This window comes from Myotis lucifugus, unplaced genomic scaffold (genome assembly GCF_000147115.1).
Source record: "Myotis lucifugus unplaced genomic scaffold, Myoluc2.0 scaffold_105, whole genome shotgun sequence".
Lineage (NCBI taxonomy): Eukaryota > Metazoa > Chordata > Mammalia > Chiroptera > Vespertilionidae > Myotis > Myotis lucifugus.
The window spans coordinates 2,425,590-2,450,948 of record NW_005871153.1 but is presented as its reverse complement, the minus strand read 5'-3'; the positions used below and the strand labels follow the sequence as shown (position 1 = coordinate 2,450,948).

Below are 25,359 nucleotides of genomic sequence, written 5' to 3'. Positions count from 1 at the left end.
TCCTGTCTGCATCATCTTCTAATTTGTGTTCTGGTCTAAGCACCAGTCCTGGCTCTCCCAGGCCTGACTCACAGCCCTGGCTCTGCCTTCAGCTGCTCTCCATGCCCTGGAGCAATAGGTGGCAAGGGTCAGGAAGAAAGTCCTTCCTTGCTTTAGGTCTCAGTCCCCTAGTGTGTGTGTGGGGTGGGGAACATGTTACAGTTTCTGGAACCTGACTGATCCTTCCTTACAAACTGGACCTTGTATCTTCTGTTAAATCATATCTTATAATCTATGTTGGCAACTTTTAGGGTTGACTCTGCTTTTGATCCAGAAACAAGGTGTTTCTATGTTTTCATTCTTATTGTGATAAATAGATAATACCAGTATACTGACAGGTAATGCTCATTATGTATTTATGTTGCTCTCTTGCCTGAGTGACTAGATCTTCAGGTTCCAGCCTGTATCTGAGAGGAAATACATTGACGTTCCTTTAAAGTATAATGTGAGTAAAGAGGGTAAGTTGGATTAGAAGGAAAGGAAAGGAATCCGTAGAAGAGAGAACATCCTAGGGAAGAACAACTGCTCTTAGAATTCCTAGGTCTGGGTACATCTTAAACACACAAAAATTAGGCTGTAGAAAAAAGAAAACTTACTTAAAAATTGTGGAGTTCTGAAATTATACCATTATTATTACTAGGGAAAGGTGCTGAAGCATTTTAGACAGAGAAAGGAAAATGCTCCCTAGCAAGTAGAGATGTGTATGATGACTGGGTGATAATGGCAAGTGCAAAAGTGATAAAGCCAGCATTTAGGTTCCCAGAGAGAATCTCAGCACCAAACTACTTGTGTTGGGAGGTATCAGCTCTGCAGTAATTATTTTTGGTAACAGTCTCAATTAGTAGACCACAGATTCATACAGTCTCCAGTTCAAGGAGCATCTGAATAGGACCACTCAGTAGACACTCCTTGTTTGGACATGCAAATTACCCTAACAAAGCAACTATTGTTTGTTCCCTCATTCGGAAACCTTAGATGTCCATCCAGCAGATGGAACGCGGTGGGTTAACCCATCACTGGTACCAAGTAGTTTCCTCCTTTCCTTCCTCCTGCTTCCCACCAAAGCCCACTTTACCAATGCCCAAGTCCAACCCCTTCCTCCCTCGCGAGACCAGCAGGTAGAGGAGATATGTGTGCCTGGTGCTCCAGGATGAAAAGTGAAAGGCATTTTCCTGTATCACCTATTTATAAATTTGGTTGACTGTACTGATGTGTTATATCAGTAGTATATTTTAAAGATATTATGTGCTCCACTGAATTTCTTTTCTTTCTCCTGGGAATCAAACTCCCATTTACATGGAAAATGCATTCCCAGCACCAAGTAAGAAACTTACCAAGGAACCCTTGGATCACTACTTACTCTTTTTTTTATTAAGTATATTTTATTGATATTTTACAGAGAGGAAGTGAGAGGGATAGAGAGTTTGAAACATCAATGAGAGAGAAACATCGATCAGCTGCCTCCTGCACATCCCCTCCTGGGGATGTGCCCGCAACCAAGGTACATGCCCTTGACCGGAATAGAACCTGGGACCCTTCAGTCCGCAGGCTGATGCTCTATCCACTGAGCCAAACCGGTTAGGGCACTACTTACTCTTAAATTTGGCGCTACCTCCATTAGAAGATAAGGGAAAGGTCCACTTCCAAGCCTCACTGCTAACGAGATGCTGGGCTGCAGTGTTTTGGTTGCGTGCCTATTGAAAGGAGAGCACTTTGCCTACAAGGTGCATGATGAGAAGTGAAGATAGAAAAGATGAGTAAGATAGGACTTTTGATTGTGTTATGCTTACCCGAGGATATGTTTATTGATTTAAAGAGAGAGGAAATGAGAGAAACATTGATGTGAGGGAGAAGCATCGATCAGTTGCCTCCCATTTGTGCCCCAACTGGAGATCAAACCCACAACCTACGTATGTGCCCTGACCAGGGATTGAACCTGCAGCCTTTGGTGCACGGGGCAATGCTCCAACCAAATGGCCACTCCAGATTCTTTCCTTCAAGGAGAATACAATCCTCTCTCTCAAAAGTCAACACATACTCATTGGAAATGTGTTGCTAAACAAAAATATGGTAGTAGCAAATGAACATTTACAATGTCATAATCTAAAAATTAAAGGAGTGTCCTAGCTGGCTTGGTTCAGTGGATAGAGCATCGGCCTGCGGACAGAAGGGTCCTGGGTTCAATACTGGTCAAGGGCACATACCTGGGTTTCGGGCTCAATCCCCAGTAGGGGGCGTGCAGGAGACAGCCGATCAATGATTCTCATCATTGATGTTTCTCTCTCTCCCTCTCTCTTCCTCTCTGAAATCAATAAGAATATATTTTTTAAAAATAAATAAAAATTAAAGGTGTTAAGAGTGACTCTAATGTAAAGTAACAGAGATGCAGAGGAGATGGAGACTTGACACAGAGTCTTAGAGCGGAACCTGGTTCAATGAAAAGTGCCTGGAGTTTACAGAGACGTGGTCTGCCATTTTCAAAATATATAACATTCTTCCACATGTCTCTTTATCTCCCTGAGCCTTGGTTTTTCTCATTTGTAAAATGAAACTAATAAAACATTTTATGATTGATCCCCAAACTAGCGGTACTGTATTTAAAGAGCCTAACACAGAGCCTAGCACACTGTGGGCACCTGGTAAACTGATATTGCCTTCTTGGACCCTTGGATTATTTGGAAGTGTGTTACTTAGTTTCCAGCTCTTTGGGGATTTTCCAGAGATATTTATTTCTCTTATTGATTTATGTTTTAATTACATTATGATCAGAGAAAATATTTTGTATGACTCATATCCTTTTACATTTGTTAAGACTTGTTTTATGTCTCAAAATATGGTTTATTTTGGTAAATGTTCTGTGAACACTTGAAAAAAAAAGTGCATTCTGCTGTTGTGGGTGTAGTGTTCTCTAAATGTTTGTTATGTTACATTGATTGAGAGTTTTCAAATCTCTTAAATCCTTATTAATGTCTTGTGTACTTGTTCTGTTCATTATTGAGAGGAGGCATTAAATCTCTGGCTGTAATTGTGTATTTCTCTATGCAAATTTATCAGTTTTTGTTTCATGTGTTTTGAAGCTTTGTTCATGGGTGCATAAATGTTTAGGATTATTATATTTTCTTAATGAATTGACCCCTTTATTATTATGAAATGATCTTCTTTTTTTCTGGTAATATTATTTGTTCTGTAATCTACCATGTCTAATATTAATATAGCTATCCCTGCTTTATTTTGATTTATATCTTGTCTATCATTTTCCTTTTAATCAATTTGTGTCTTTACATTTGAAGTGCATTCCTTGTAAATAGCATATAGTTGGGACTTGCCTTTTTTTCCAATCTGACAATCTCTACCTTTTGTTTGTGGTACTTAGACAATTTAAATTTAATGTGATTATTGCTATGTTTAGGTTTAAATTTATCTTCTTGTATTATTTTCTTTGTGTTTCATCTCTATTCTTTGTTACTTTTTTTCTTTTTTGTGTTAACTGAATATTTTATTTTATCTCCTTTATTGGCTTATTACCTATAATTATTTATTTCGTTATTTTAATGGTTGCTGTAGGATTTATAGAATGTGTCTTTAATTTATCACAGTGATATTATGCTACTTTACATATAGCATAAGAATTTTACAACAGTATACTTTTATTTCTCCCTTCCTGGCCTTTGTGCTATTGTTGTTCTGTTTTATTGATACATGTGCTATAAACCCACACTATTATTATTTTTGTTTAAACATTCAACTATCTTTTTTTAATCCTCACCTGAGGATATGTTCATTGATCCCAGAGAGAGGGGGGTGGAGGCAACATCAATGTGAAATCAATTGCCTCCTGTGCATACCCCAGTCACACTTCAACCTATATATGTGCCCTGACTGGGAATCGAACCTGTGACCTTTTGGTGTGTGGGAGGACAATCCAACCATGTGAGCCACCAGCCAGGGCAACATTCAACTATCTTTTAAAGAGATTTAAATAGTAAGAAAAAAATCATATAGATTTACCCTATAATTAGAATTTCCAGTGCTTTTCATTCCTGTGTGTGGTTCCACATTTCCACTTGTTAAAATTTTTCATTTTCCTGATGGACTTCTTGTAACATTTCTTGTCATTCAAGCTTGCTAGTGAAGAGTTATTTTAGCTTTTATATGCTTTGAGATGTCTTTATTTCACCTTTGTTTTTTTAAAGAATGGTGTGCTTGGCATAGAATTCTAGGTTGACAGTTTTTGTGTTATTTTTACTTTAAAGATGTTGCTCCACTTTTTTTTTGCTTGCATTGTTTCTTATGGGAAGTCTGCTGTCATTTTTATCTTTGTTCCTTAGTATATAGCATTCCATTTTTCCTTTGGTCACTTTTAAGATTTCATTTTTTTGTTTCCCACTTGATTGAATTAGATTTCTATGTGCCTTGGTATTTCTTGTGTTGAGGGTTGTCTGAGGTTCTTGGTTCTGTGGATTTATAGTTTCATTAAGTTTGGAAGCTTTTGGTCATTTTTTTTCAAATCTCTTTTCTAATTCCCCTCCTCCTCCTTTAGGGATTTTAATTAATATATATTAGCCTACTTAAATATGCTACTTAAATACACTGATGCTTCATTTTATAAAATTCTTTTTCTCTCTCAGCATTTTAGTTTGAATAGTTTCTATTGCTATGTTCTCAAGTTCAGTAATCTTTTCTTCTGTAATGTCTAACCTGCTGTTAATACCATCCAGTGTATTTTTCATCTCTTGAATTGCAAGCTCCTTTTTAATGTCTTTTATTTCTCTACTTGAATTTTTGAACATGTGAAATAGTTTTAATAACCATTCTTTATTCCCTGTCTGTTAATGTTAAATTTGTGTCAGTTCTGGGTTAGTTTTGATTGATTTTTCTCCTCATTATAGGTTATACATTTTTGCTTCCTTCTTTGTATGCCTGTTAATTTTTTTTTTTTTTTACTAAATAGTAGACATTGTGAATTTTACGTTGTCAGTGGTGTGTGTGTATTTGTGTGTGTGTGTGTGTGTGTATTAAGCTTTATTCTGTCACACAGTTAAATTACTTGAAACAAGGTTGATCTCTTCAAGTATTTCTTTTTAAATGGGTTAGGCAAGACCAGAGCAGTGCTCGATCCTGGGCTAATTATTTACCCCCAAAAAGGCAAGACTTTTCTGAGTGCAGTACCCAATATCCAGTGAATCATGAGGTTTTCCAGGCTGACTGGTGGGATCAGGCACTGTTCCCAGCCCTGTGTGAGTTCCGGGTGCTTTTATCCCTAATCCTGTCCGTGGTATTACCCCAGCCTCACGCAGTTTTCTCACACACAGATGGATCCTCTGCAGATCTTCCCCTATTGGGTAAGGAAGGGAGGGGAAAGTGACTTATTTGTCACCTGTAAAGTACTATTCACATGTAAGGTTTCAGGCATGACCTTGATTTTTCTGCCATTCACTAATGTGAAGATCCAGAGACAAACCTGTACCCTCCCCAATACCTGTGCTTCCATGCCCTTTCCCATTAATGCCTGTGCACTTTCGCTCCTTTCCTCTCACTGCCCATTGGTTCCAGCCATGCCAGCCTGGAAAAATAATCATTAGGTAATCATTAGGAAGGGAGTTCTTTCCTGGCCCTGTGGTAGTCATGTTCTCTGGTCCACACTGCCTCTTTTGAATAATAAGAGGGACTTCTCAGCCTCATTCTTCCTCATCCCCAGAGAACAGAGCCAATGATTCTAACTCCATATTACCAAGAAGTCAGCTCATGACACCAGAAGTGTTTTCATTCACGGACTCTTCCACCCTTGCCTTTAAGAAGCCCCCCTGGCCCTGGCTTCAGCCCAGGAGTCTGACACCACACCTGCGTGGTTGGGATGCCTGTATTTTTAGAGACAAGTTATTCAGTATGTTCTGTTTCTTTCTTGAGGAGAAAGCAAAAAACTAAAGGGCCAAGGCTGCACCAGGGGGAATGAAAGGTACACTTAAGGGCTGAATTATTTAGGGCATTTTACCTGGCTGCCATAGGGATGGGGGTTGGGAGGGGAGAGCAGGAACTGCAGCCCAAATCTCTGGCTCCCACAGGCCCTGCTTGAAAATCTCAAGGGCTGAGGGATTGATATCCCAGCACTCATAACCCATTTGTGGCATATCAGTTGGGGAATATTAATAAGGGGTCAAGTCCAAAGCAAAGGCTAAGAGGCTGGGAAACCAAAGAATGCCTAGGACAGTGATGGCGAACCTTTTGAGCTCGGCGTGTCAGCATTTTGAAAAACCCTAACTTAACTCTGGTGCCATGTCACATATAGAAATTTTTAATATTTGCAACCATAGTAAAACAAAGACATATTTTTGATATTTATTTTATATATTTAAATGCCATTTAACAAAGAAAAATCAACCAAAAAAATGAGTTCGCGTGTCACCTCTGACACGCGTGTCATAGGTTTGCCATCACTGGCCTAGGAACTACACACATAATTGAGGTTGAACTTTGGCCTTGGGGCAGAAACTGTTGTTGATTTTGTCAGAAAGGGAGCAGAACCCTGTTGTGATATTTGTCCCAATTTGTGGCAAAAACAAACATCAATGTAGTGCTTTAATAATACTGTAGTTGATATTCTTCAGCCATATTCCTTTTCAAGACTGTGCCAGGAGGTAGGATAAACCAAATGGGATTGAACATCGAACATGATTTCTAGCATAGGTCTTGTGCCAGGTATTTGATGAAGGTCAAGGATTGAATATTAGGATTGTTGGGGATTGGTGTCATCTGTAAGTTATTAATTCACTAACTACTCATGGAGCACTTACTTGGTGCCAGGCACTAAGAGAAAGAGGTGAAAGACATTTTCTGCACGTAAGCAGATGAGAAAGGAAAACATGAGACAAGTACCATGGTAGGGTCAGCACTGCTCACTCTGGGTGCCCAGAAGATGTTACCTAAGCCAGCGTTAGGAGGAAAGTGGGTAAGTAGATATGAGGTGGACTTCCTGGAGGAAGTGAAGCCTGGGCTGGGTCTTCAAAGGTTAGTAAGAGAGTTGGTCGAGTAGAAAAGTAGGGGAGGGACATCCCAGCCAGAAGCACGCACAGAGGCAAGATTCAGTGCAGTGAGTGTCTGGGAGTGTAAACAATTTATTTCACAGGCTGTTTGTAAGGCCGTGGTGTGAGTTGAACCTGCAGGAAAATAACAAGTGTCAGATGAAGCAGGGCCTTGCATGCCACGCTGAGGTATTTGACCCAAAGGCAGTGAGAAGCTACTGAACAGTTCTAAAGAGAAGAGATGCATGACAGGGTCTGCATTTTAGAAGCTCTTCCTGGTAGTGATGTGAGGAGGACTGGGCAGTGGATAGAGCAGGAGCCCAGCTTTTCATGCTGACCCCATTGTCCTCCCATGTGCCTTATTGTACCTTTCTCTCTATAAAATTTATTATGTATCCCTTCCCTTCCTTAACCAATGGATATATTACCACTCTCCAGTTTTAGTCAGGTTGACTCAATGTATCCAAACGGGCCATGCTTATTCCCATCTCTGAGCCTTTTTGTTCAGCAAATATGTAGTAAGTGCCTTCTGTGTACCAGCCACAGTGCCTGACAGAGAGCCAGAGGCGAAGGAGACATGGAACTTGCCTTTCAGGAGCACACAGACCAATAGGAAGAGATGCCCATGGGAGCACAGTGTGACTGTGAGCATCATAGATCATCTGTTTTCCATGAGTTCTCCAGGTGGAGCCAAAGGGTTTTTCAAAGGGCTGCAGTATGGGATAAGCTGAGTACTGTGCTGCGGTATGGGATAAGCTGAGTACTGTGGGCAAAACGAGAGAGAGAGAGAGAGAGAGAGAGAGAGAGAGAGAGAGAGAGAGAGAAGAGAGTCCTATGTCTGAAAAGCCCTGCCCATCCTCAGGCTCTGCCTTCACTCTGTAGAGAGCCAGAGTGGTGTTTCTATATACTATACACAGTCATACTCTTCTACTCAAAACTGTTCAGTGGCTTCCCACAGCTTTGGAGTAAAACACCTTAGTATGGTATTCCAGGCCTTTCTTTACCTGATGAGGTAGTGTAATGGTTTGGACCTTGGGCCCTGAAGCTAGACAACAAGATTTTAATCTTTGTTCTACCACTTTCAAGACATATGACCTTGGCCAGAAATTCTTGGTGCCTTGGTTTCTTCATCTGTAAAATGGGGCTGGTGGCAGCTGTGTCAACTTCATAAGGTTATTATTGCAAACATAGATGAATTAATATGTATTAAAGCTTTAGACTGTTCCTTGAGATGTGAAAACACCTTAATTAATCCTTATTAGTTATTATTATTGTCAATTTTTATTCATTTTCTTCTTAGCACCCATGACATGTCTTGAAGCCCTAATTATCTATTATTGTGTTGCATGCCCTGTTTTTTGTGCTGTCACATTATATTCAAGAATAATTTTGTTCTCCTTTGAGGCAGCATACATTGCACATGTGCCTGTACTCCTAAGACACCCACAGTGTTGGGAGGGGGGGATGTTAGGGTGACCAGCCATCCCAGTATTCCCAGGCTTGAAAGCTTTCCAGGATGCTAAAATCAGGAAAGTCCTGGGCAAACCGGGGCAAAGTTGTCCACCTTATAAGCAGGGGGCACTTCAGTTCTGCCTTTTATTTATGTCTTTTGGTACCAAACTTGAAAGAAAGCTTGCTTTGGCTTTGCTGCAAATTTTTACTTATTGGCTAGAAAATACAAAGTTGCACCCTCTGGGTTTCTTTGGGGTTTCCTGAGATTCCCCTGAGGAACTCCTGAAAAACCTCTCTTCCAGCTGCTCTGGGTAGATTTCCTAGAATTGTGGACAACTCCATAAGAGCCTTTCTTAGCTGGCCACAGCCTCCGAGGTCCCCCCTGCTTACCATTTCCTATCTCTGTTGGTGTTTCCATTATGACTCTGAGTACTTCCTTCATTTGCTTTCAGAATCAACATACCCTTGTTTAACTCAGTGACAGAGCCTCCTTCACACAAGGATCATCTGTTTTCCCACAAGTTCCCCAGGTGGAGCCAGGTGTTTCTTCCTTTGCAGTCCCAGCTCCACGCCCACCTCTTGGGACCGTGTTTGCTTTTCAGACAGCATGTCTTAAGGATCCACTGAGGCCTCTCTTGGTATCCCTGAAAGCCATGGCAGTGTTTGCTGAAGGCCTGCCCATCTTCTCCAATACAACCGAGGCTGGGTGGCAGCCTCTGAAGGTTTCCACCCCAGCATACTAGCTTATTAGGGCTGCCCTAACGAAGTCCCACCAACTGGGTAGCTTCCGTAATAGAAATGTATTGTCTTGCAGTTCTGGAAGCTAGGAATCTAAGATCAAGATGGTGAGAAGGTGGGTTCTTTCTGGGGGCGAAGAGGGAGAACCTGTTCCAGGCCTCTCTCTTGACTTCTGGTGGTTTCCTGGCAGTCTCCTCCATTCCCTGGCTTGTAGATACATCCCCAGATCTCTGCCTTCATCTGGCCATGGCGTTCTGCCTCTCTGTGTGTGTCTGACTCTTCTCATGGCATTCTTTTTGGAAGGACACCAGTCATATTGAATTAGGAGCCCATCCTACTTCACTATGGCCTGATCTTAACTAATTACATCTGCAGTGACTCTCTTTCCAAATAAGGTCACATGCTGAGGTATGGAGGGTTGGAACTTGAACATGTGAGTTTAGAGGGGACACAGTTCAACCCTTAACACCCAGGTCTTTGGGTGAGTCCAAAAACTCCATAGAGGCTGGAGGCCTCTTCTCCATGGGCAACGTAAAGCCCGTGCAGTCGCTGTCATAAATCCACTCCAGTTCTCCATTCATTTTGTCTTCATCCCTGACTGTTTCTGCGGCCAGGTTCACATCGTCACTGGTGACCACTTGTTCACCACTCTCTATGACAGCGGTTCTCAACCTGTGGGTCGTGACCCCTTTGGCAGTCGAACTTTCACAGGGGTCGCCTAAGACCATCCTGCATATCAGATATTTACATTACGATTCATAACAGTAGCAACATTACAGTTATGAAGGAGCAATGAAAATAATTTTATGGTTGGGTCACAACATGAGGAACTGTATTTAAAGGGCCAGAAGGTTGAGAACCACTGCTCTAGGACGTTTTGTGACTGTGGGGATATTTAGAAATACAATGGACGCCTGATTCATTAGCTCTAAATTGGTGACTATCCCATCTTTTTAAAAGGACAGCCTGCTAAGGAAAAGTTGTAGCCATGGCATATATGCAGTAACTATTACATCCTGACAAATAATAACTATAAATTGCTGACTTTTAGAGTGTTCTGGGGAATACCATGGTATGCACAGACAGGGGTTGGAGTGTGTGTGTGTGAATGGGGGTGTGCATGCAGTAGCTTATAATAAACAAACATCACCAGACGCTGCCCCAACCTTCCTGCAAACATTAAGCCCTGGGCACGGAGGGAATAGCCTGCATAGCCTCACTCGGGCTGTGGCTGCCTCATTCTGTCAGCTCCCTGAGTCCCTGACCCCTTCCCCTCCTAAGAGATAGCTCTGTTTCAAAAGATAAACACTAGGAGTCACAAGGAACTCGAGGGAAAAGTCGAGCAAGTCTCCCAGTTATTTTTTTCCCTGGTGTTCGCACTAGAAACCCAGAGGATCTTGGTGCATGAGGTATTTCCGACTCAGACAGTTACAGCCTGGGATGCAAGGGCAATGATGGATCTTCACAAGGGTCGGGGGTGGGCCAAGGAGCGGATGGGGAATGGGGACTCTAGCATGTCTCCTCGCTTCTTTCCAGAGCAGCCCTCCTCTGAGAAATCCCAGGGACCGAGGAGGCTGCTAGCTAGTGCCCGCTTATGTGCCAAGCTGCCAGGCAGGCTGCTAGCTTGGTGGGAGGCGGCAGGCAGGCTCCCCGCTCAGCTCCTCCGTGCCAGATCAGGGAGCTGTCGGCTCAGCGCCCACGCCTTGCGCTCCAGCTCTGGGCAGCCCCGGGTGGGCTGGGGGAAGGCGCGAAGCTCCCTTCGTGACTGCAAGTTGACTTTCTCTCGCTGTTGCTGCCGGCAGAATACATACACCAATGCAGACAAGCTCCTAGAAGCGGCGGAACAGCTGGCACAGACCGGGGAATGTGACCCCGAGGAGATCTACAAGGCGGCGCGGCACCTGGAGGTGCGCATCCAGGACTTCGTGCGCAGGGTGGAGCAGCGGAAGCTTCTGCTGGACATGTCTGTCTCCTTCCACACGCACACCAAAGAGGTAAGAGCCGGCGGAGCAGGGGCATCGCCTGGGTCGACTTGTTCTGGCAAGGGTCACGTCCACTTCCCGGCATGATGACCCTCCAGCTGTGCCCAGGGTCCCGGTGGTCTGGAGCTCCCAGCCTCCTGATGTTGATGATGTGAACACCTTGCTACTGATAACCTGTATGTAGCTCACAAACAATATGGGGCAAAATTTCCTCCTCATCTCCAGCGAGGAGGGGGCCTCAGAGACTGGTGGTTTCCAGAGTCTGCTGGAGCTGGAGATATTGGGGAATCCCTGGTATAGAAATAGTCACTATAGGGAGAAATATAAGAGGATGGAGATTCCCTTTCCACCCCACAGCCCGTTGCTCCTGGTTGCTGTGCCTGTCAGAAATTAGAGTCCCGCAGAACTTGGATCATCTTTGCTGCCTGCAAGAAACAGAGTTTGCAAATGTGCTCTATGTTATTTTATTTTTTAAAAACAGAAGGTTAAATCTTTATAATGAGCTCTACCACAGGGGGATACTAAAGGAGTTGGTCCTCACCTTGCCTGAGGGTGGAGTGATAGCCAGTGAGGGAAGGGGACTGGGGGACCCCCCACACAGGAGGAAGTTAGCTGGGCTTACGTCTAGCCCAGTCGTGCAGGACGTGGAGACAGGAGAGGGGAGGGTGGGTGATGCTATGTTGTCGGCAGGGCAGAGGGGCCCATAGAGAGGAGGGGTGCAAACCTGCGGTTGCTTTACGTTTCTGACTAGCACAGGGCACTCTGAAATTGAGTAAGTGGCCAGCGAGGAGGCACATTTAGCATCTTCTATAATAACACCCTTGGCAGAGAAATTCATTAGGTACATGCATGCTTGCGTTCCCCCAGGAATTCATTTTAATGGAGTATTAATTAAAGTTTGATTGCTGCTCAGGAGAAAAAAATTAACCCCACTTAATTAAGTTGATTTTTGAAATTTAAAATGCATTAGGAAGCCTGGTTATTACTACTTCACAGGCTTCCTGACACTCGGTGGGAATGAATGCAAATCATTGCAGTGCCTCTTAGAAAAAAACATGAAAAGATAATGTTTTCTAAACGGAGATTCCCCAGGCAGATGCAGGGCTGGCGAGCTCCGGACGCCGACTCTGCTTCCTCTCCATGGGACCACAGCCGCTCTCTGACTAGTGTCTGTGAAGCAGGGGATTAGCTTTAATCCAGGTTTTCCTGCCTGGTTGTCTGCTTGCTGGTGGCTCACCCCATGCTTAATAATGGTCTCAGAAACCAAAGGCATGTGTATTCTCCTTTAATTATGAGACTGCAGATGATAGAATGGAGCATGAATGAACCAAAGTCATGCTCCCTTCGAGGGCTGTGGGGGTGCTGTCTGTACAGGAAGCGGGTGGACTAGGTCAGTCTCCATGGAAGGGCCACTCCTGAAAGGGTGACCATGGCTTCCAGGAGCCCTTTCTAGCTGCATGTCCCACCTTCTATACATGGAGCCAGGAGGCTCAGGTCAGATTCTGCTGCTCCAGAGCCATGTGGGCTTGTGCAAATCACTACATCCCTGGTCCTGGGAAGCCTCATCTATAAAATTATGCAATTAGGCTCAGAGGCCCTAAAACTCCTTATGATTCCAGTGTGAATTCAAGATTCCTTTCCTTTTCTTCCCTTCTTTTTTGTTACTTAGTATTGACAAGTACCAGTATGTTAGCTAGTACTTTTTTAAAAATTATATTTTATTGACTTTTTCAGAGAGGAAGGGAGAGGGATAGAGAGTTAGAAACATCAATGAGAGAGGAACATCGATCAGCTGCCTCCTGCACCCCCTACTGGGGATGTGCCCGCAACCAAGGTACATGCCCTTGACTGGAATCGAACCCAGGACCTTTCAGTCCCCAGGCCGATGCTCTATCCACTGAGCCAAACCAGTCAGGGCTAGCTAGTACTTTTTTAAATTGGGTACCCACTACTTGCCAGACACATATATCATTACACGCAATCCTCATGATAATCTTATGATACAGATTTTTTTCTTTATTTTGTTTTTTTCCATTAACATGAATCCCCCATACCTTCTCACACCTCCACCCACCCACGCCCTCCCCCACCATCAGCACACTATTGTCCGTGTCCATGAATTCTTTCTCTTTTTTTTTCTTTTTTGCTCAATCCCTCCATACCTCCCTCAATCTCCCCTCACACCCAAGTTATCTGCCTGCTCTCTATCTATGAGTCTGTCTCTATTTTTCTTGTTAGTTCAGTTTGTTCATTAAATTCCACATGAGTGAAATCATATGGTCCTTGTCTTTCTCTGACTGGTTTATTTCACTTAGCATAATGTTCTCCAGGTCCATCCATGCAGTCACAAAGGGTAAGCTTTTCTTCCTTGTAACAGCCGAGTAGTATTCCATTGTGCAAATGTTTCACAGCTTTTTTATCCACTCATCTACTGATGGACACATGGGCTGCTTCCATATCTTGGCTTTGTAAATAACACTGCAATGAACATAGGGGTGTGTTTACTCTTTCAAATTAGTGTTTCAGGCTTCTTTGGATAAATTCCCAGAAATGGAATTGCTGGGTCATAAGGCAGTTTCATTTTGAAGTTTTTGAGCCTCCATATTGTTTTCCACAGTGGCTGCACCAGTCTGCATTCCCACCAGCAGTGCATGTGAGTTCCCTTTTCTCCGCATCCTCGATAACACTTGTTGTTTGTTGATTTATTGATGATAGCCATTCTGACAGGTGTGAGGTGATATCTCATTGTGGTTTTAATTGCATTTCTCTGATGATTAGTGATGTTGAGCATCTTTTCAGATGTCCGTTGACCATCTGTATGTCCTCTTTGGAGAAGTGTCAATTTAGGTCCTTTGCCCATTTTTTAATTGGATTTTTTGTTTTTTTGGTGTTGAGTTCTTTAAACTTATAAACTCTGTGTCAGTGAATATGTTCTCCCGTACAGTGGTTTCCCTTTTCATTTTGTTGATGGTTTCCTTTGCTGTGTGATATAGATTTTATTAAACACATTTTCAAGTGAGGGAACTCAGGCTAAGGAAGGAGCTTATGTAAGGTCACAGAGCTTGTCAGCAGTGCAGAGACTGTGCCTACCTCCCTACGTACTGCACCCTTGTTCTGAACTGCTACCCACACCCTGCTGTCCTCCTTTTCCCACTTGTGTCTCCTCCTCTCCTCTGCTCTACTTCCTTCTTCCTACTCCTTTTTTCCCCCTCTTTACATTTTCAAACCCCAAAGCAGGGGCTTGATGGGGAGGGTAGACCTTAGCTTAGAAATATAAAGTGTGGCCAGAGTTGCAGGTGTGGGAGATAGGAATAATCATTAACCATTGTTTTCCCACAATGTCTCTCAAACTTTGCTAAGCTAAGTCCTGTTTGAACCTGAGACATGTTTTCTCACTGAGGCTCAGCTTATAACAGGGGTGGGGAACATCTGGGCTGTGAAATCATTTGGTCTGGCCCTGCCAAGGCATTAGGGGTGAGTTAATTAAATGTTTGACCAAATAGAGCAGGCTAATTTTTACGTTGATAATTATGTATGGCCTGCAAATGATGTTATAAATATCCAAATGGCCCTTGGTGGAAAATGGTTCCCCACCCCTGGCTTATAAAATCCATTCATATGAAATAGTACTGAAGGGAGCAGCGTAATACTGGGGGCAGGTGAATAAAGAGAACAGGAACGAAAGTTTTTAACACCTGCTGTGTGCTACATTATCTATCAAATCACTAGCCATGAGAATTATCATTTTTGTTCCAATTTTACAGATCAGAGAAATTCATAATCTGTCCAGGGTTTTGTATCTAAAATGTGGTAAATGTAGGAATTGATCCCAAATCTTTCCAAGTCGAAGGCCCCTGCTTTTTCTCCTTTGCCACACAGACCTTCAATAAAAGCCAGAGAATAGAGACTGGGAGGCATTTTCTCTTGCAGGAGAACACAGGAGGCAGCAGGAAGTAACACAGTCTCTTTCCTCGGGATCCCAAAATACAAGAGAAATTAGGAGCAGTCCTGCCTGGATGCAGAAGAAGGGGAGTGATTTTGAGGATCCAATAATCAAGAGATCTGTAACTCAGGTCAACAAATTCTGACTTTTTTTCAGGATGGAAAAAAAACAGTATTTTCAGTAGCTGTCATGGAGTCCTGGAAGAGTATTTTTAGGGTTCAGCAGGGCTTCCTATCCGTGTGCTCCCTCCCAGCCCCCTTCCTGCCCCAAACCAGTCTGTCTGAGGCCCCCTTTAGGTAGAGGAGAGAGTAAGCCTTGTGTGTATGTACGTACACATCTGTGCATTCTGTGCGCAGATGCATGTATATGCACCTGTACATGTGCACTCATAGACACGTATAGGTTTTACACACACACACATGAAGTACAGCATGATCTTGGATGTCAGGAGATCTGATTTTCATATCCAGATCTTCACTTGGCATGCTGTGTGCTTTTGGGAAAATTACTTAATCTCTATTACTTTGTGATATTTATTATGATGATCATTACAGAATTGAATACTACAATACTAACAGCTATATTTTTTCCTGGTAGAAAACTTCCTCCCAAATTTATCCTTACAGCATCTCTGAAGTAGGCTTAATAAGGAACTTAAGGACTCAACTCGGGCTTCATTTTTCCTTGAAATTCTTCCCTGGCGCTTCCAACCTCCCACCAGACTGAACCGGAACACCATGTACATACCTCCATCGATGGTGCTGGGATTGCACTGAGATGATTGGCTCTTTGTTAAATCCAAAGTGCTCATATATACAGTATGTTTGGGGTTTTGGATGTGTGGCTATAGAGTCTGCTCTACATTCTGCCACTATGTCTAATCCATAGAGATGCTGAATAAATATGAACAGGTTTACTTGACAATGGGAAGCTAATCATTTCATTTTTTTAGGAAAATTTTAAAAATGGGGGGGGAAAGAGAGGAAAGCTCATTCAATCATATGTTTAATCTACTCCAGTTCTTTGACTTGAACTCTGTAGACAAGGTATGTAAAGGGGAGTGGGATGGGAAATCTAATTATCTATGGGAACTTTTTCCAAGGACCTGTGTAGCAAGCAGAAATGCATTATTAGGTAGGCAGAATTGAGCATCCTTGGATGGTCTGGTGAAGAAGGAACTCCTGTGGTTTGATCTTTCCATATTGTATGTAATACCTCTCAAGACCTGCCACCTCTCAAACCCTAGTAAGTGTGAGTCCTATTTGATCCTGGGCCTAATAACTTGTAACTCCTTCCTCTTGACTCTATAGACAAACTTCTGGCTTTTTACTCAAGGCAAGATTAGTAGCCAAATCTACAAATCTGTTAGGGAATTTGGAGTTGCTATGGTTGTTTTTCCCTCTTACAGTAAATAGAGTGAATGGATGATCTTACACTCAGTTTTACTAAGTGGCCATGGGTGGCATTGGGGTTGCTGGTAAATATTGTCATAGATCCTTCCTGCTGGGTCATGGTTAACTCCTTCCTTCTTTCCTCCTTCCTCTTCTTTCTTCCTTCATACCTAACGACAGTTATTTGCTGAGTTTTTCTTGAGTGCCAAGGTATAATAGAATGTCACTGTAAGATGTAATTTTGAAGGAATTAAAGCCCCCTTTATAGGAGATTTCTGAGCAGGAACTGCATATCCATCTTCATAAATGATGTAAAACCTAGACATCCTAGGACTCCCCAGGCTGAAATTAATAACTTTTACTCTTGCCCACTTCCTACATCAGAAGATTTACTCTAGTTAGGATCAGAGAGAAGACCGAAGAAAGATATGAGAAAGATACCCTCCAGGCTCATTTCTTCTGCAGACTGAAGAGTCTGCTTGATCCTGTTGGCCCTGCTCTGTGAAGTTTTGCAACCATAGGAGTCTGGGTGGGGGGTTAAAATCTTCTAACTATTTCATTGCAGTGTTATTCATAATCTTGAGTAATTAGAAACCATCTTAATTTTCCATGCTGGGCAATTTATCAAGCAAACCATAGTGCATCTATATAGTGAAATACTATACAGTCATCGTAAGTCATCTTGTCAAAGATCATTGTTGGCATGAGGAAGGGCTTGTATTATAAGACATTAAAACACTGTATCTCCAACATGACCACACACATAGAATAAAGACTAGAAAGAAATGCGCAAAGAAGTTGGTGTTGAGTTATGGATGGTTTAATTTTTCTTTGCATTTTTTTGTTTTTATATGTTTTCTTCAGTGAAAATCGGAGACAATCTCAATAAGTGTTATATTACAAAATTAAAACTTTCCATCCATGCTTAGAAGAGCTGTGTGATTTTAAAAAAAAAAAAGGTGACAAACATGTGCTTGGGGCCTTCTTGTGCAACCAGAGCCTCAGCTATTAGTATGTATTATGCTGAACTTTCAGAGGTCTCCTTTTTGCCTGGGGACAAGGGCAGCTGGCTGTTGGCTGGTCTGGAGAGCCAGAGAGAATGTAGGAGAAGCATTTACCCACGTCCTCATTTTTTTTGTCCAGGGAAAAGACACTTAGAGTGTCCTCTGCTCTTCAGATATTGTCTAGTCAGAATTCTTTTTCCTTGCTGTGGATCCATGGAAATACTATAATTGCTGGGCTTTCAAAATATCCATTGTTAGGTATTTTTGTAGTAATAATATGAAAGTCAAATAACAAAGGAATGTGGCCAAAATAATCAACGTCAGCTCTTTATTAGACTGCTCAATTAAATGCCCATTTCCATTTGTTTTTAACCTAGAGAAATCACTCTTCCATGCCGTGTCCTGCTCAAATAGGTGCATGTGTGTGCGTACACACACACACAAATACCACAGACACTCATACATATACATGTTCTACCCACCCACTCTAGAACCAAAACGAAATCCGTCTTCCACAGGGAATGATGGCCTCAAGGACAACACAGCTTCATTCCCTATTTCTGCTGCCAAACTGCCATGGTGTTTATTTAAAAAATAAAAGCTGGTAGTCAATGCCAAAGAAAAGCAGTCTCTTCAAAATTAGGGCAGGGGTGGTTCATGCTGTGGAATTGGTGCTCCTTCAACATCTCCAGAGGTCAGTCTTGTGGAGCAGCGATGGCGGCCAGAGGTGAGCAGCAGCCAGTCTGCAGGAAAAGTAACATTACCTCTTTTCTTAACCAGTCATCCATAAGCCTGTGGTTTCTATAAACCTCCCTCCCACGTCCCCTGCTTCCTGCCTTTTCAGTGGCCCTTCAGTCAGGCTGCCTCACATGCAAGCATGGGCTGGCCCCTCCTGACCTCACTGGTTTCACTCTTAAAGCTAAGCTTCTGCAGGGCATTGAAAGGCTCCCTAAATTCAGCCCCCACTAAGGCTCTGGAAATTCTCAAATTAGGACCATTCTTTTGGACTCAGATATTTTTGGCCACAACCATATGTGTTCTCTGAGAAAAACACCACATGAAGCCATCTCAGTGTATATGTCAGCAGGGACCAGGCAATCATTGCCAAGCAGAGAGCAGTGTCCTGCACGAATGGGGCACGGCACAGGTGCATTTGATCAAGAAGAGGGGGTCTGGAAATGGCTGAAACAGGAGATTCTCTCTGGGGAGCAGGTGGGTTGATGGAGAAGGTGCAGGACTAGCAGAGGGTAAACAGGAACCAAATTGGGGGAGGAACAACCATGTGCTTGCTGCTCTCAAGCTCCCTCCCTCACTCCATAATTTTACCTCGTTCTGGCAATTACTAGCTTGTGATGGCTTAAAGTGGGGATCCTCCTGACAGGATCTCACTGGTTGCCTGCTAATTAGTAAATTATTAATAGAAGTGGTTCTCTGATTTGGATTCTTTTCAAAGCAATCGAGGCATGTTCTCCAGGGATAAGTCATATGGACACATAAAGGGAAAGAGACCTACAGGACAGTCATATCGTAGAAAATTACAGCCTAAGAAATGGACAGTTGACCCTTACTCATAGTTTAGTGACAATGATGTTTATTTCTGTCCACTTTATGCACCCGAGTCTGCAATTTAAGTTTGCTGCCACCAGGGAGTGACTGCATATGGTCCCCTGGAATTTCAAGTAGCTTTCTACTCAAACGTTCCAGGTTGTACTAGTGTCTTAACTTGTCAGGGAAGTCTGGTACTTACTTAAGTCTGGTCATAGTGTCTTAACACAGTTACCCTCAAACGGGTGCTACACTGTCTGGACTTTGGATGTCTTGATGTCAAAGCTGTGAGTGCAGTTTTTCAGTTAAAGAGGCATCTCTATTACTGCCTCTGTCTTTATATCAGCTTTGGAGGGAAACCATAGCATGTGAGACCTTAGAGACAAGCTAGAAAAACCACACACATACACACACTCACTTCATTTTAAATATGAAGTAATTGAAGTAAAGTAGTTTTCCCCTGGTCAGAAAACTAGCCAGACAAGGGCAGAATCAAGAATTATCCTCAGGCCCTAACTGGTTTGGCTCAGTGGACAGAGTGTCGGCCTGCAGACTGAGGGGTCCCAGGTTCGATTCCGGTTCAAGGGCATGTACCTTGGATGCAGGTACATCCCCAGTGCGGGGTGTGTAGGAGGCAGATGATCGATGTTTCTAACTCTCTATCCCTCTCCCTTCCTCTCTGGAAAAAGTTAATAAAATATATTTTTTAAAAAGAATTATCCTCAGTAAATATCAATTCTATTCGAGAACTCCTTTCCCTCTGGGCTTTTTGTTTATTTGTTTTGTTTTGTTTACAGAAGGGAAAATAGAGAAAGATGTCAGGGAGCTTTTGTCTTAGTGCCTTGGTCTCCTTCCCTGTCTCTGCATCAGATCGTCTTCCCTTACTAGCCATTTTGACATTTTATTCTCTCGAAGGTAGACCTTCCTTTCCTCACCAGTCTGCTAACCACTGGGCTGTGTGGCAACTGGTCTTGTACTTGCTTGTTTATCTCTTAGCTGGTTTTCCTCAGCAGAAGGTTTTAACTATGGGAGACAAGAGTTTCTTTATAATGTAGTGGAATATAGGAACAGAAATCTGAAAAGTCAGTTCCAATTCATTCATCAAAGAATATTTAGAAGGAGGACACTTTTTTCTGATGATATGGACTTGAGGTCAGTAGGTGTTCTCAGATGTCCCTAGTCTTTTTGTTTGTAACTCTGACACCTCGTTGTTGTTGTTTTAGCAGTTTTTGTCTTTGACTCTCTCTACAATTTAGCTGCATGATCACCAGGAGGCGTGTCATTAGTCATGGTGGATTTCCTGAGAACAGAATGACACTTTCTTCCTAGACCTACAGCAGAGATGGTCAAATTTTTATTGAGGAGGGGGAAAGGACCTCCAAGCGATGAAGCCATTAATATAGCTTAAGGATGGTACTGACAACAAAATTACCTTAAATAAAATAAAATCCTCAAGATACTTCTTCGCCTCGTTCCTGTCTCTCTCCTTCCTGTATCAGTGAGTACCAGACTTCCCTGGCCAGTCTTCAGTCTCAGTCCCTGCACTGCATTGAAACATCGAGTTAGTTTTCTCCTCTTAAATTCCCTGCTCCACATTCACAATTTTTATCCCTCTTCACATTTCTCTCCCTCCCTCCTTTCCTTCATTCCTTCCTTCTCTCATTCCTTCCCCTTTCCTTCCTTCCTTCCTTCCTTCCTTCCTTCCTTCCTTCCTTCCTTCCTTCCTTCCTTCTCCCTACCCATCCTTAGAAATATCTGAACTTTCTAGTCTCTAGGCCAGGGGTGGGGAACCTTTTTTCTGTCAAGGGCCATTTGGATATTTATAACATCATTCACGAGCCATACAAAATTACAACTTAAAAATTAGCCTGCTATACTTGGTCAAACATTTAATTAGCTCACCCCTAATGCTTTGGCAGCCCCAGACCAAATGATTTCATGGGCCTTATACAGCCCTCAGGCCGGACGTTCCCTACCCCTGCTCTAGGCTTTCCTTAGACATCCCAGGACAAAGCAGTAAAAACAGAAAACAGAGGCCCAGCTCAGCCTAGCATATTGAAGAACCAAATCCATTGTTGATCTTTTATCAAATCCAAAATGAAGGAGTACTTCAAACTTTCCCTCTGCCTGCTATTCTCTTGAAGGTAGACCTTCCTTCATACCAGAAAGTGTGAAGTAGCATTAAGCTATAATGACCAATATCCGGAAATCCTGATTTCATACGAATTTGAAATAAATACATTCATACTTATAGGAATATGTATTCCAGTTTATATGTTCTGAAAAACTTGTTTTGTGTTTTTATAACAAAAAGCTTATTTGTAAAGAAAATAAATTGAACTAATTACAACCAAATTGCCAGCTGCTAAATGATGGGAACTCTGACTAATAATAATTTGGTTATAGCTATCATCACAATGCTACAGGCTTATTAATAAGGCTATATGTTTATTGAAAGCATTAATAATACGTATATCATTCAATCTTAATAATCTTTGAAGTGAGCAGGTTCTTATTCTCCCACTTTGCAGATTATGAAACTGAGGCTCAGAGAGGTTCTCACCTGTTTAGGACACTTTCTATACCGTTATTTTCTACCTCCAGGGCTTATTGATCTTGTTAACTCATCTTCTTCTCTCTCCTGTCTAAAGAACAAATAATAACTTGTCCAAAATCTGAAGACTGTTTTTGTCTATTATTTCTTTTCTCGCCTTTTATTACAAAGGCCATACCATGATTTACCATACTAAACCAAATAGATGAAATAATATTCTCAAAGTGGATATTTATCTTTTTAATTGATTTCAGAGAGGGGAAGGGGGAAGAGAGAGGAGAGAAATATTGATGTGAGAGAGAAACATCAATCAGTTGCCTCCCATATGCACCCTGACCGGGGATCGAACCCGCAACCTAGGTATGTACCCTGACCAGAAATGGAACCCACAACCTTTTTTGTGTAGGGCCGTAGTCGGCAAACTGCAGCTCGCAAGCCACGTGCAGCTCTTTGGCCCCTTGAGTGTGGCTCTTCCTAAGCCTTAGGAGTACCCTAATTAAGTTAATAACAATGTACCTACCTATATAGTTTAAATTTAAAAAATTTGGCTCTCAAAAGAAATTTCAACTGTTGTAATGTTGATATTTGGCTCTGTTGACTAATGAGTTTGCCGACCACTGGTGTAGGGGATAATGCTCCAACCAACGGAGCCACCTGGCCGGGGCCTTATCCATGTTTTTAACTTACAGAAGGTTAGAACCCGAAAGTAACTGACAACTTCATTTTATGCTTTCCCCAACCTATTTTACACATGAAGCCATGGCGAGCAAGGGGATAGCAATTCACTCAAAGGCAACAGAAGTTATGGGAAGAACAGGAGCCAAAATCTACATCTGTTGACTCCGTCTATCAGTTTCTCTCTCTCTCTACTGTTTTTTCCCCCTGGTAGAGCCCTGAGCTTATCTTTCTTGCTAGCCAGCTGAAGTTTCCCTGTTTCTAAGCAAACATCCGACTCATCTTTCCTCCTGTCATTTATGAAAATGCTCAGCAAGGGTAGTTAGAAGTGGAGCACTGTGGCAGGCCACTGACGACCTAGTTTCAGTATGAGGAAGAGCTATCAATAAAAGTTTTCAGTAATTCAGTTCAACTCTTCATCATTCCCAGTGCTTATTCTGTTCAAAACACTGTACCAAGCTTTTTTTTTTTCCTTAATCCTTACCCGAAAATACTTTTTCCATTGATTTTTTTTTTTTAAGAGACTAGAAGAGAAGGAGGGAGGGAGAGCGGGAGGGGTGAGGGGAGAGAGAAAAAAACATCCATGTGAGAGAGACACATCAATTGGTTGCCTCCCACATGCACCCCAACTGGGTCTGGGGATCAAACCTATAACCCAGGCACATGTCCTTGACCGGGACTCGAACGCGAGACCCTTTAGTGTGCAGGCCTATGCTCTAACCACTGAGTGTAGGCTCAGCAGCCAGGGTTACACCTAGCTACTAGTAATATTCTGACTGCATTTCATCATCTTGAATATCATGGGGGAAATATACTTATTTAAGATAAGATACCTCTTTTAGCATTCAAATTTCTAACCAACCTAGCAATCCCATAAAGAACAAAATGATTTAACGCAGCATATATTTCCTTAATTAGACTTCATTTGGTTCTTATTGAGTATCACATTCTTCTTTGCATGTTAGCAAAATGGTGATAAATTTCTAGGAATTGACATTTAGCTGCCTGGAGAAAGTGTGTGGAGCCCTCCCTTTCCTCCTCTCTGAAAGATAAAATAGTATTTGTTCATCACAGTCTCCTGTTCTTCCCAGTTTCTTCAAACATGAGTGATCTCCCTGCTCTAAGACCACCAGTTTCCCTGAACCACCAGGAAGCTAAGCCAGGGGTGCCTCCCATCCTTAGGGAATGCAACACTAACGGGGTAAACTTAGCAAAGATGGGTCTCAATGTAGAAGCACAAAGCAACCCCTAAGTGTGCTGATGAGGACAGTCTGACATTGCACTGCCTGGGTGAAGGTAGGTTGCATGGCCCCAGCCTGACTTTCTTGACCTTGCCCTTGCCCCAGCCCTGGCCTCTCCTGTCTGCCCTGAGTGGAGTCTCTGCCCTCTCCCCACAGTTGTGGACATGGATGGAAGACCTGCAGAAGGAGATGCTGGAGGATGTCTGTGCAGACTCGGTGGATGCGGTCCAGGAACTGATCAAGCAGTTCCAGCAGCAACAGACCGCTACTCTGGACGCCACGCTCAACGTCATCAAGGAAGGCGAAGACCTTATCCAGCAGCTCAGGTCAGCGCCTCCCTCCCTGGGGGAGCCCAGCGAGGCCAGGTCAGCACGGGCGGTGCTTTCCAGTGGGAAATGCCTCAGACTAGACACGAGATAAGTCATGTCCCGGTCTTGGCTCAGCCACAACCAGCTTTGTGGTCGTGTGTGATCTTCAGTGTCTCCATCTGTCTGATATAAAAATGCCTGCACTGTATGCAACTTGAGTTTAAAATGAAAAAGTAAACAGAAAAGCGCTCATCTTCTAAAGCATTATTTATCATTCATGATGTTATTCAGCAATCAATAAGTCACATAAATACAACAGAAATCAGCAAAACTGAACAGAAAAACAAATAGCCTCTTCATTAAGAATTATGGCGTATTTAGTCACATGGAGAAAGGGCCATCAGGAATATAGTGTTCTTTGGATCCTGATCTCAGGTTGAACTCTGAACTCCAGTGCCCGAGTCAGCAAAATGTGACCCAAAATGGTTGGCGTTGGCCCACGTGGAGTGTGTGGTGGTGTCCTGCTCTGTTCTTCCTTACCCACCTGGAACCTTTCCACCATTCCTTGATGCCCAGATAACAAAAATCTTCCTGTGTCAACATAAACTAGCATAACTAATAAGAAAAATCTTGTCCAAAACCTCATATTTATTTAGAATCATTCGCACCATTGCCTCCTTTCTGTTGGTGTTAACATCTAGTTTCCTGCTCCTGTCAAGGGCCCTGACTCAGATAAAGTGTCATGAAGCCTGGAGCAGGCCCTCAGCAGCCAGCGCTGTGCCCAGGTGCTGTCTGAATGGGGCTTGATGGTGCTAATGAGGCCTGCCTGCAGGGACTTGTTCCTATCCCAACATCACTGAGTGCGGAGACCTCTGCCAGCTCTGGACAGAAATAATCTCATCAACAAGTCCCAGCCAAGCCAGGACCTGAGGGGATGACTTCAAGTGAGAGGGCTTTCCCCCATATCAGTTGTCTAATTAGATAAACAATGAGAACTTACCTTTCAACGTCCCTGGCACGTTTTTCTGTTGGAAATTAATTATTTCTACTCTAAATATGCACACGAGATGTTCTGCATCTTGCTGTTGCATACTAACAAGACAGTCTCTGTCCCTTGATCCCTAGATTCATCTTCATGAATACATAACACATGACAGTTTTGTCTGCTTACCTAGGAAACTCCACTGTTCTTTTTTTCTGAAGAAAATTACAAATAGTGGGCAGGCACTTCACCTCTCTGGGTCTCAGCTGTGTGATTAAGGGGCTCACTCCAGATCTGTCAGCGCTGAGATTTTGTGATGGTTTTGTGTTTTCTCTCCCAATACTTTTCACAAGCTTGGCTGATTTCAATCTCCGTGGGGCTGGGTTTGTGGAGATGCCACTTGCTCTTAACAGCTGCCAACTTGCACCATAGCTAAGGGTGGAAGGCTACACGGAGATGGTGGAGGCAATGACGTGGCCGATGCCA

At 42.9% G+C, this 25,359-nt stretch overlaps 1 protein-coding gene across 1 annotated transcript in view; it reads left to right on the top strand.

The window, feature by feature from the left end:
• LOC102442254 (kalirin RhoGEF kinase) overlaps positions 1-25,359 on the top strand; it is a 279,390-nt gene that overhangs the window by 132,143 nt on the left and 121,888 nt on the right. The window contains exons 11-12 of the mRNA XM_023757300.1: positions 11,051-11,242; positions 23,740-23,948. Of these exons, the coding sequence (XP_023613068.1) occupies positions 11,051-11,242; positions 23,740-23,948 (401 nt within the window). The remainder of the gene's footprint in view (positions 1-11,050; positions 11,243-23,739; positions 23,949-25,359) is intronic.